Source organism: Glandiceps talaboti, chromosome 10 (assembly GCF_964340395.1).
Source record: "Glandiceps talaboti chromosome 10, keGlaTala1.1, whole genome shotgun sequence".
NCBI lineage: Eukaryota > Metazoa > Hemichordata > Enteropneusta > Spengelidae > Glandiceps > Glandiceps talaboti.
Window position 1 is genome coordinate 23,944,461 of NC_135558.1, and position 12,212 is coordinate 23,956,672.

The 12,212-nt window shown below is 36.0% G+C and overlaps 1 protein-coding gene across 1 annotated transcript in view; it reads right to left on the reverse strand.

Annotated features, from left to right (window-relative positions):
* Positions 1–6,312: 6,312 nt before the first annotated feature.
* The window catches only part of LOC144440766 (kinesin-like protein KIF14), a 152,694-nt gene continuing 146,794 nt past the window's right edge, over positions 6,313–12,212 (reverse strand). Inside the window, 1 exon segment of the mRNA XM_078130145.1 lies at positions 6,313–6,733. Within this exon segment, the coding sequence (XP_077986271.1) occupies positions 6,336–6,733 (398 nt within the window). The 3' untranslated portion in view covers positions 6,313–6,335.

Here is a 12,212-nt window from a genome sequence, read left to right on the forward strand (position 1 = left end):
GTGTGTGTATACTGTATTTATGTGTGCCTAGTCAAGTGTGTGTATACTGTATTTATGTGTGCCTAGTCAAGTGTGTGTATACTGTATTTATGTGTGCCTAGTCAAGTGTGTGTACACTGTATTTATGTGTGCCTAGTCAAGTGTGTGTATACTGTATTTATGTGTGCCTAGTCAAGTGTGTGTATACTGTATTTATGTGTGCCTAGTCAAGTGTGTGTATACTGTATTTATGTGTGCCTAGTCAAGTGTGTGTACACTGTATTTATGTGTGCCTAGTCAAGTGTGTGTATACTGTATTTATGTGTGCCTAGTCAAGTGTGTGTATACTGTATTTATGTGTGCCTAGTCAAGTGTGTGTATACTGTATTTATGTGTGCCTAGTCAAGTGTGTGTACACTGTATTTATGTGTGCCTAGTCAAGTGTGTGTATACTGTATTTATGTGTGCCTAGTCAAGTGTGTGTATACTGTATTTATGTGTGCCTAGTCAAGTGTGTGTATACTGTATTTATGTGTGCCTAGTCAAGTGTGTGTACACTGTATTTATGTGTGCCTAGTCAAGTGTGTGTATACTGTATTTATGTGTGCCTAGTCAAGTGTGTGTACACTGTATTTATGTGTGCCTAGTCAAGTGTGTGTATACTGTATTTATGTGTGCCTAGTCAAGTGTGTGTATACTGTATTTATGTGTGCCTAGTCAAGTGTGTGTATACTGTATTTATGTGTGCCTAGTCAAGTGTGTGTATACTGTATTTATGTGTGCCTAGTCAAGTGTGTGTATACTGTATTTATGTGTGCCTAGTCAAGTGTGTGTATACTGTATTTATGTGTGCCTAGTCAAGTGTGTGTATACTGTATTTATGTGTGCCTAGTCAAGTGTGTGTACACTGTATTTATGTGTGCCTAGTCAAGTGTGTGTATACTGTATTTATGTGTGCCTAGTCAAGTGTGTGTACACTGTATTTATGTGTGCCTAGTCAAGTGTGTGTACACTGTATTTATGTGTGCCTAGTCAAGTGTGTGTACACTGTATTTATGTGTGCCTAGTCAAGTGTGTGCATACTGTATTTATGTGTGCCTAGTCAAGTGTGTGTACACTGTATTTATGTGTGCCTAGTCAAGTGTGTGTATACTGTATTTATGTGTGCCTAGTCAAGTGTGTGTACACTGTATTTATGTGTGCCTAGTCAAGTGTGTGTATACTGTATTTATGTGTGCCTAGTCAAGTGTGTGTACACTGTATTTATGTGTGCCTAGTCAAGTGTGTGTATACTGTATTTATGTGTGCCTAGTCAAGTGTGTGTATACTGTATTTATGTGTGCCTAGTCAAGTGTGTGTATACTGTATTTATGTGTGCCTAGTCAAGTGTGTGTATACTGTATTTATGTGTGCCTAGTCAAGTGTGTGCATACTGTATTTATGTGTGCCTAGTCAAGTGTGTGTACACTGTATTTATGTGTGCCTAGTCAAGTGTGTGTATACTGTATTTATGTGTGCCTAGTCAAGTGTGTGTATACTGTATTTATGTGTGCCTAGTCAAGTGTGTGTATACTGTATTTATGTGTGCCTAGTCAAGTGTGTGTACACTGTATTTATGTGTGCCTAGTCAAGTGTGTGCATACTGTATTTATGTGTGCCTAGTCAAGTGTGTGTACACTGTATTTATGTGTGCCTAGTCAAGTGTGTGTATACTGTATTTATGTGTGCCTAGTCAAGTGTGTGTACACTGTATTTATGTGTGCCTAGTCAAGTGTGTGCATACTGTATTTATGTGTGCCTAGTCAAGTGTGTGTACACTGTATTTATGTGTGCCTAGTCAAGTGTGTGTATACTGTATTTATGTGTGCCTAGTCAAGTGTGTGTATACTGTATTTATGTGTGCCTAGTCAAGTGTGTGTATACTGTATTTATGTGTGCCTAGTCAAGTGTGTGTACACTGTATTTATGTGTGCCTAGTCAAGTGTCTTAAAGAGGAATGCCACTCCACGAAATGAAAGTGTCTTCATAATCCTTGGGTTCTGGAGAGTTATTTCATGACTTCACATCTTATAATTTTTTGCTTGATTGCCAAGAAACACTGAATTGAAACACTTGTTTCACCTCTGTTGATCTTTCAGTGATACACCATTGCATTATAGGTCTTAGCATACATTAATATTTATCAAATACACACTGAATATTCATCACTGCTATTTATAAGGAAAGGAAAGCGAGTATTAAAATAAGACTTATCAATTTGGTGTTTTTGGCAACTGAGCAAAATTTATGTGATGTGACATCATGAAATGACTCCAGAACCAAAGTTTATGAATATATTTTGATTTCCTGGAGTGGCCTTCCTCTTTAATACCACACTGTCCCTGACAATGGATCATAGTGACTGGGTTTGAGTGTGAATGTGGGTGTATATGTGAAAATAAGAGATGGAGATGTAGTTGTATATATAAGTGGTTTATTTACCTAAGCGTATAAATGATTACAAAATAATGGTAACAAAAACAAAATAGAGAAGGGTAAATGGGGAGTCAAGAAATAGCTAACAGCTAGTCTAGCCTGATCCCCGATATTGTACATTGCGAATGAAAACAATAAGAGGGTTCAGTCATTAAGATGACTGAAAACATAACTGGGAGAAAAAAAAAAATATCACACATCCATATACATAATACATATACATGTACACACAAAAATCATTTTTACTCCATGAAAAAGTCTAATCCAATAATAATAATAATAATAATAATAGTAATAATAATAATAATATCATGGGTTGTCGGTGGGCGAGTGGTTAAGCCACTTGCCTCTTACCACTGCGGCCGGTGTTCGAACCCCATTCAGGGTTCGATTAAATTTACCATGCTCTAAGTAAGAAGAGTGTCATTCAGTTTGACTCTACAGAACAATGCAGGTTTTCCCCAGGTACTCCGGTTTCCTCCTGCATTAACACTGAACCCATGAGGGATGGCCCTCACTGGACTTCTTGGGAGACAAGTGTTTATATGCTTAAAGAACTATCCAGTATAAATAAAGATTATTATTATTGTTATTATTATTATTATTATTATTATTATTATTATTACGGTATTATTATTATATACTATTATTTAATTATTGCATATGCATAACAAACACATTTTTACAAGGCAAGTTTATCTCATTTCTATTTTTTTTTAAAATAAAGACTCAAGAATCATAGCATGATGTTTTAAATTTGGCAAAAACAAATCTCTCTTCTTGTGTCACAGATTCAATATGGTGCACAACATGAACTACTAAGGGAGTGTTCAGTTATTATGGCTGGGTCGGGCCATTCAGTTATTATGGCTGGGGGTGGGCCATCAAAATCCGGGGGGGGGGGGGGGGGGGGGTCATCTTATTTTGGAAAACTGCAAAGGAGAGTTGTTTTTTCCACACAACATTTTTCACTTAATTTTCAAAGATGTGCACTCAGTCAATAAAGCCAAACTATTTCAATGTACAAGGAAATTCCAGAAAATAGAAGTGATTCTCAACATGTATGTTCTCTGAAGTGATTTCATTATGGTCCAAAAACTAATAATATCTGTCTCATATTACACAGTACCACAGAGCACATGTATAAATTAAATATAAGAAGATTTTCCCCTGAGAAAAACAGAAGTTGCGCAGGCTTCTGTTTCATGAGAAGCATGGATGACAATTTCAGACAAAGCATACCTCAGGCCAGAAACATCTGAGGGGTTTGAAAAGACACACAACAAAACAATCTTGAGGGGTGATGTACACCTTTTTTTGGCCAATCATATTTGGCTGTTTCATTACTTAGTGAAAACTTGGTGATGTCAATCAAGCAAAACTGCCAAAATATGATTGGCCCAGCCGAAAAACAGGTGTACATCACATCTTCAGTAAGAAAGGGGAAAGAGACAATGATACTGAACATCTGCTAACAGCTAATGACAATCATTTTGTCATTGTCCGGCCCAAAACAATCGTTGGATCATCTGGAACTGTTTGGGCATCTAAAACTGAAAGACTACAGCATACATATCTTGAAATATTTGAAGTAAAGCCAGACAAAACAAAATATAGTCAGGGTTTCAGAAAGGTTCTGTGTTCATGTATTCATGATGATATGATGCTGTGCAGTCAAATGACAGAAGATGAAGATATTATACAATTATCTGGCAATGCAAACTGTAGGCATCTGAAATATAAAATTAAAAGACTGGAACAGCAGAAAGTGCAGTGTGCCATCACAGAAGTTGATTGTTGCAGTGGTGTTCTGGATGAAGAAAAAGAACTGCTCGCTATCGCTAGGTGTATTTTACCAGCACTAGAACAAGTCAGCACTGATGCCAATAATCTACTTTCAAAAGTGTGTATTATGTAGTGGTCACTCTGTTCTGGTTTAAATTTGAGTTTAAGACTTAGATTGGTTTTTAATACATATACAGAATGTGACAGACCAAATGCTGGTCTTTTCAACATAACTGTAAATATAGCATTAAACTAAATATTGACAAAGTGATAAAAATTTCCTCCAACAATGACAGGGGAGTGGGGTGTGTGGGTGGGGGGGGGGTGTGGGTGATACAATTTTCATCATCTTCTTGGGAGGGGGTCATCATTTCTTTTTGGAGTGGGCAGGTGGTTCACTAATTTGGACAGCGGCACAAGAAGATTCTGCCAGCCACCCCTGGCCATAATAACTGAACTAAAGCTGGCAGCAACCATGTGAGTGATCATCAAAATGGAGACAGCATAGTATGACTAGTTGTTTACCGCACTGACACAGCTTTGCTAACCTGGCACTTGCTATTTTGTCATGTTTTTAACACCACCTTGCTGTAAATATCTCTATTTATCTTGAAAATCAGAATGAGATATTTTAGTATTTTGATTATAAAATGTAACTTCTGTATGTTAGGGGTACATTACATAAAAAACAAGTCATTGACAATGACATAGTCCCCGCTATGATTGGGTTTTAAGGAATTATCACTACTCTGATCATGCAACAACACTTGTGAACCTAAATCAAACAGACTTAGATATGTTGTGTCTGCTTGTTGGACATGGAACATGCTTACAACAATAAAGTATGGGTCGGGTATGGGGGATTGTATCACGACGAAAAATGGATATGCACATGTATGTTATAGAACACTGTCCTAATACCAACTTTGAATGAGATCTGTTTAAGCATGTCTGAGTTGTGGCTTTGGACATAGAAAAATCGCACGCAAACAAAATGGCTGCCAAGCGGCCATATTGGATTGTATCACAACAACAATGAATATGCACATGTATGTCATACAACACTGTCCTAATACCAACTTTGAATGAGATCTGTTCAAGCATGTCCGAGTTATGGCTTTGGACATGGAAAATTCACAAACAAAATGGCTGCTAGGCGGCCATATTGGCTCGTATCATGACAACAAATGGATATGCACATGTATGTCATAGAACACAGTCTTAATACCAACTTTGAATGAGATCTGTTCAAGAATGTCTGAGTTATGGCTTTGGACATAGAAAAATCGCAAACAAAATGGCTGCCAGGCAGCCATATTGGATCGTATCACGATGAAAATGGATATGCACATGTATGTCATAGAACACTGTCCTAATACCAACTTTGTATGAGATCTGTTCAAGCATGTCCGAGTTATGGCTTTGGACATGGAAAATTCACAAACAAAATGGCTGCTAGGCGGCCATATTGGATTGTATCATGACAACAATGAATGTGCACATGTATGTCATAGAACACTGTCCTAATACCAACTTTGAATGAGATCTGTTCAAGCATGTATGAGTTATGGCTTTAGACAGGGAAATTTGCAAACAAAATGGCTGCTAGGCGGCCATATTGGATCGTATCATGAAACAAATTAACGTGCATATGTATGCCATTGTATGTTGCCCCTGTACCAAGTTTGAAAAAAATCGGTCCAGGCATCTCCAAGAAACGGCTGCGGACGGACGGACGGACAGACGGACGGACGGACGGACGGACAGACGGAACCCAATCCATAAGTCCCCGTCCCGGACTTCGTCCGGCGGGGACTAATCACCCAAGTTCATGAGGAAATTGTGCTGTGAAATGACACGTAGGAAAACAAAACACCTCTTGTTCACTGACGTTTCATCCACACTGGGTTGCCCATGGCCTCACCACCACATTGCAAAGTACTCCAACTACCGAATCCAATGTAAGCGACTATTCCCAATTTACATATCGTCTAATTTGGGGACATTCGTGGCACAGCTTAAGAATAATGTTTTGCTATGACAACAAAGCGATTGCTAATAAAATTTGGTCTCACATAGTTTTCTGGCATTAAAGCTCAACAATTTTTCAACTCTTGGCTGTCAGAATCAGCTATGTTCAGTCTTTTCCTTATTCTGTTGATTTGTGAAATTTCTGGTGTTACAGGAAGTAGTCGTTTGCCTCCTTGTGTTGGAGAATTGTCAGCTTTCCCTTTCTCTCTGACATTCTGACTATCAAGGACTTCAATCAAAGACTTAGCTGCAGCATCCACTTCTTTCAATGCCAGGTACATCTGGTCATATGTTTGAATGTCAGAAATAGTGGACGAGGCTGAAGATATATCACTGGCTTCTGATTGGTCGTCAGATGTTATACTGGTTATTTCTACTGTGGAAGTAGCTAAGTGAAGATTTGACACCATCTTTACAACAGTATCACTACATCGTTTGAGTTTTCGGATATCTGGTTGCTGTCCTGAAATTTAATGACATTCGGAGATGAAAACTGTACTATGATACATTGTTTTGTACGCAAAGTTTAAAACTGTTGAATATTGGTTTGTGACATGTATCAAAGGTCAATTTGTTAAAGTGGGTTTACTAATAACTTGATTGAATCATGGATGTATTAGTGAAAAGTAATAACCATGATTGAACATATTGCATTATCTGACAGCACAGTCTACATTTGAATGCCTAGCATGTAATTACAGGGTCTTGAAATTGGCCACATTTGTTTACAAATTGTTTTTGTTTATTGTTTACGTTCTTTCCTTACAAAAATGATTTGTTTGTTTGTTTACTGTTTTTGCTCTTTAAAAAATATCTTTTCCGTACAAGGTGCCATGTAATAAATAATGTTAAACCAGGGATGTATTAGTGAGGCTAATGCATCCATCATTAAACCAACAAAAGAACAAGTTAAAATCAATTTAGAAATAAAAACACACCAGATTTTCAAACATCATTTATTACATGGCACCTTGTAGGGAAAAGACATTTTTTGAAAAGCAAAAAAGTAAACAAACAAAAAACGCATTTTTGTAAGGAAAGAACGTAAACAATGAACAAAAACAATAATCTGTAAACAAATGTGGCCAATTTCAAGCCCCTGTGATGTAAGGTTAGAGAGTTGACGTAAAGTCATTATTTGGGATACAATGCAGTCATTATCTTACACCGATCTCCATCATGACCTGTGATGCATACCTGTACGTCTGTCAGTGATGCATACCTGTATGTCTGATTGTCAGTGATGCATACCTGTACGTCTGTCAGTGATGCATACCTGTATGTCTGATGTCAGTGATGCATACGTGTATGTCTGATGTCTGTGTGATGCATACCTGTATGTCTGTCAGTGGTGCATACCTGTATTTCTGATGTCAGTGATGCATACCTGTATTTCTGATGTCAGTGATGCATACCTGTATTTCTAATGTCAGTGATGCATATCTGTATGTCTGATGTCAGTGGTGCATACCTGTATGTCTGATGTCAGTGATGCATACCTGTATGTCTGTGAGGCATACCTGTATGTCTGATGTCAGTGATGCATACCCGTATGTCTGTGATGCATACCTGTGTGTCTGATGTCAGTGATGCATACCTGTATGTCTGTGAGGCATACCTGTATGTCTGATGTCAGTGATGCATACCTGTATGTCTGTGATGCATACCTGTATGTCTCATGTCTGTGACGAGCTGGAGCAACAAGTTCGGCTTTGTCGGAGATGTTGCTCCAGCAGACCCAAGTTCATGTCTTATCACTGCCCTCTTTGCCCCCAATATAGCTCCAGCTTGGGGACAGTCTCGGTCAATGTTATTGTGCTAATGTAATATGATATTGTAAGTAGCTCCTGGCTGGGGACTGTCCCAGAACATGGTTTTGTACTAGTCTAATATCGTATTGTAAGTAGCTCCTGGCTGGGGACGGTCTCGGTAAATGTTATTGTGCTAGTCTTATATCGTATTATAAGTATCTCAAGGCTGGGGACAGTCTCAGAAAATGTTTGTTCATTTCAATACATCTCAACTAGGATATCCCAATACCAGGTCTTTGAATTATCATCTAACTTTGACACCTACGTTTTTTTTTCACCCAGTCTTTCACTCGCTCCTATTTCAATAGGCTTGTGTATTTCAAATTGACAGACAATGATTTAGCATTCCATCATTGTCGAAACTGTAAGAATTTATAATTATGATCTTAGCAAGTATTCATGCATGCTTTCTGAATAAATTTGTAATCTATTTTAGTTTTATTTCACATTTTAATTTTAATTTCAATCAAGTTTTGATATTGCGGGATACTCGTCTAATACCTGATACCTGGTTATCCTAACAAAATAATTGCGGCCTCATTGATCTGTTTCAATTTTATTCTGCATTGTACTTATCAACTTTTTGTGTATACCCAGTGATGAAGCATAATAAATAAAAAACATAAAAAATAAAAAATGGTAGCAATTAGTTTTATAAGTAGCCACGAGTTAAAAATGGTGATATCATAGAGTGTAGCAATTAGTTTTATAAGTAGTCATGAGTTAAAAATGGTGATATCATAGAGTGTAGCAATTAGTTTTATAAGTAGTCATGAGTTAAAAATGGTGATATCATAGAGTGTAGCAATTAGTTTTATAAGTAGTCATGAGTTAAAAATGGTGATATCATAGAGTGTAGCAATTAGTTTTATAAGTAGTCATGAGTTAAAAATGGTGATATCATAGAGTGTAGCAATTAGTTTTATAAGTAGTCATGAGTTAAAAATGGTGATATCATAGAGTGTAGCAATTAGTTTTATAAGTAGTCACGAGTTAAAAATGGTGATATCATAGAGTGTAGCAATTAGTTTTATAAGTAGTCACGAGTTAAAAATGGTGATATCATAGAGTGTAGCAATTAGTTTTATAAGTAGTCACGAGTTAAAAATGGTGATATCATAGAGTGTAGCAATTAGTTTTATAAGTAGTCACGAGTTAAAAATGGTGATATCATAGAGTGTAGCAATTAGTTTTATAAGTAGTCATGAGTTAAAAATGGTGATATCATAGAGTGTAGCAATTAGTTTTATAAGTAGTCATGAGTTAAAAATGGTGGTATCATAGAGTGTAGCAATTAGTTTTATAAGTAGTCACGAGTTAAAAATGGTGATATCATAGAGTGTAGCAATTAGTTTTATAAGTAGTCATGAGTTAAAAATGGTGATATCATAGAGTGTAGCAATTAGTTTTATAAGTAGTCATGAGTTAAAAATGGTGATATCATAGAGTGTAGCAATTAGTTTTATAAGTAGTCATGAGTTAAAAATGGTGGTATCATAGAGTGTAGCAATTAGTTTTATAAGTAGTCACGAGTTAAAAATGGTGATATCATAGAGTGTAGCAATTAGTTTTATAAGTAGTCATGAGTTAAAAATGGTGATATCATAGAGTGTAGCAATTAGTTTTATAAATAGTCATGAGTTAAAAATGGTGATATCATAGAGTGTAGCAATTAGTTTTATAAGTAGTCATGAGTTAAAAATGGTGATATCATAGAGTGTAGCAATTAGTTTTATGAGTAGTCATGAGTTAAAAATGGTGGTATCATAGAGTGTAGCAATTAGTTTTATAAGTAGTCACGAGTTAAAAATGGTGGTATCATAGAGTGTAGCAATTAGTTTTATAAGTAGTCATGAGTTAAAAATGGTGATATCATAGAGTGTAGCAATTAGTTTTATAAGTAGTCACGAGTTAAAAATGGTGGTATCATAGAGTGTAGCAATTAGTTTTATAAGTAGTCATGAGTTAAAAATGGTGATATCATAGAGTGTAGCAATTAGTTTTATAAGTAGTCATGAGTTAAAAATGGTGATATCATAGAGTGTAGCAATTAGTTTTATAAATAGTCACGAGTTAAAAATGGTGGTATCATAGAGTGTAGCAATTAGTTTTATAAGTAGTCACGAGTTAAAAATGGTGATATCATAGAGTGTAGCAATTAGTTTTATAAGTAGTCATGAGTTAAAAATGGTGATATCATAGAGTGTAGCAATTAGTTTTATAAGTAGTCATGAGTTAAAAATGGTGATATCATAGAGTGTAGCAATTAGTTTTATAAGTAGTCACGAGTTAAAAATGGTGATATCATAGAGTGTAGCAATTAGTTTTATAAGTAGTCATGAGTTAAAAATGGTGATATCATAGAGTGTAGCAATTAGTTTTATAAGTAGTCATGAGTTAAAAATGGTGATATCATAGAGTGTAGCAATTAGTTTTATAAGTAGTCACGAGTTAAAAATGGTGATATCATAGAGTGTAGCAATTAGTTTTATAAGTAGTCACGAGTTAAAAATGGTGATATCATAGAGTGTAGCAATTAGTTTTATAAGTAGTCATGAGTTAAAAATGGTGATATCATAGAGTGTAGCAATTAGTTTTATAAGTAGTCATGAGTTAAAAATGGTGATATCATAGAGTGTAGCAATTAGTTTTATAAGTAGTCATGAGTTAAAAATGGTGATATCATAGAGTGTAGCAATTAGTTTTATAAGTAGTCATGAGTTAAAAATGGTGATATCATAGAGTGTAGCAATTAGTTTTATAAGTAGTCACGAGTTAAAAATGGTGATATCATAGAGTGTAGCAATTAGTTTTATAAGTAGTCACGAGTTAAAAATGGTGATATCATAGAGTGTAGCAATTAGTTTTATAAGTATTCATGAGTTAAAAATGGTGATACCACTGCGAACGGTATCGATACACAAATAGCGATAGGATAAACAAAAGCATTTCATGAACATGTTCCTAGGGGTTGTCCTGAGCTTAGAGGTGTCCGGTCTGGAGGAGTGTCCTGCACCCGGAGGTACGCTGTTAGACTTGTATGGTAGGACGTGCCTTGGCGCATACCCTTTCTATCTAGGGTTGGGTCATAGCATATCATTTTTTAATTGAGGGGAAAATGAAATGGATGGCGACCGTGTGTATTTTTGATTTACAAAGTAAATAACAATAAATAGCATAAATGCTCAGATTTGAGAGCATTTGTGTTATAAGTTTGACAAGCAGCCCACACACCTGAAATATAAATGAGCCACTAGTCATTATGTGTAATTATATTATACCAGTATATTGATGGCACAAATCGTGAGATCTGATTGGTCTAGACATCGAACTAGCGCGTCTAAAATGAGCGATAATGCACAGTTGGAACGCGTCCAAATTTTGATGTTCACTGTTCTAGAACGTTGTAGTCCGTGCAGGGATGGGGGCGCAATTGAAACCAGAAAATGTTGCGTCTTATCTTGTTTCCGATATTTTCAATATACTGGTATAATATAATAGCGATAAACCACCCCCTGGGAATGGTATACCACTCGGTTTTGACCAGTGAACTCAATATATGCATTCGCTATCGCTCGTGCATATATTTCATTCACTGGTCAAAACCTCTTGATATACCATCCCCAGGGGTGGTTTATTGCTTAAGTCTAGCACTTCACATTGTTGTTGATTCAGTGAAATAAATTACAACATGGAAAGTAATTTTGCTGTATGACTAGTGATTTAGTTAGTGTTTTGAAGTTTATTTCTGCCAATCTCTCAGTCACACCCTGTATATGTTTGAGGCCAGTAATTGTTTGGTGTGTGTGGGGGTGGGGGTGGGGGTGTGTACATGTATATGCGTGTGTGACTATGAATGTAAAATATGTTTATAATTTTACTATGTATGTATTATGCCAAAATTTGTGCCAGTTTGAGGTTTCCAAGTGGTCATAGCAAAATAAGAGCTTGGTACACACAACAATAATTTATATGATATTTACTTACAATGATACTAGTATGATATTAGTATTTTAGGACAGGTCAAGTATTTACATAATATGATGTCACTAATTTCATGAAAAAAATGATGTTATCAGAATGTTTATTACTTAATGTTTTATTTATGCATAAATTATTAAATACTGAAAA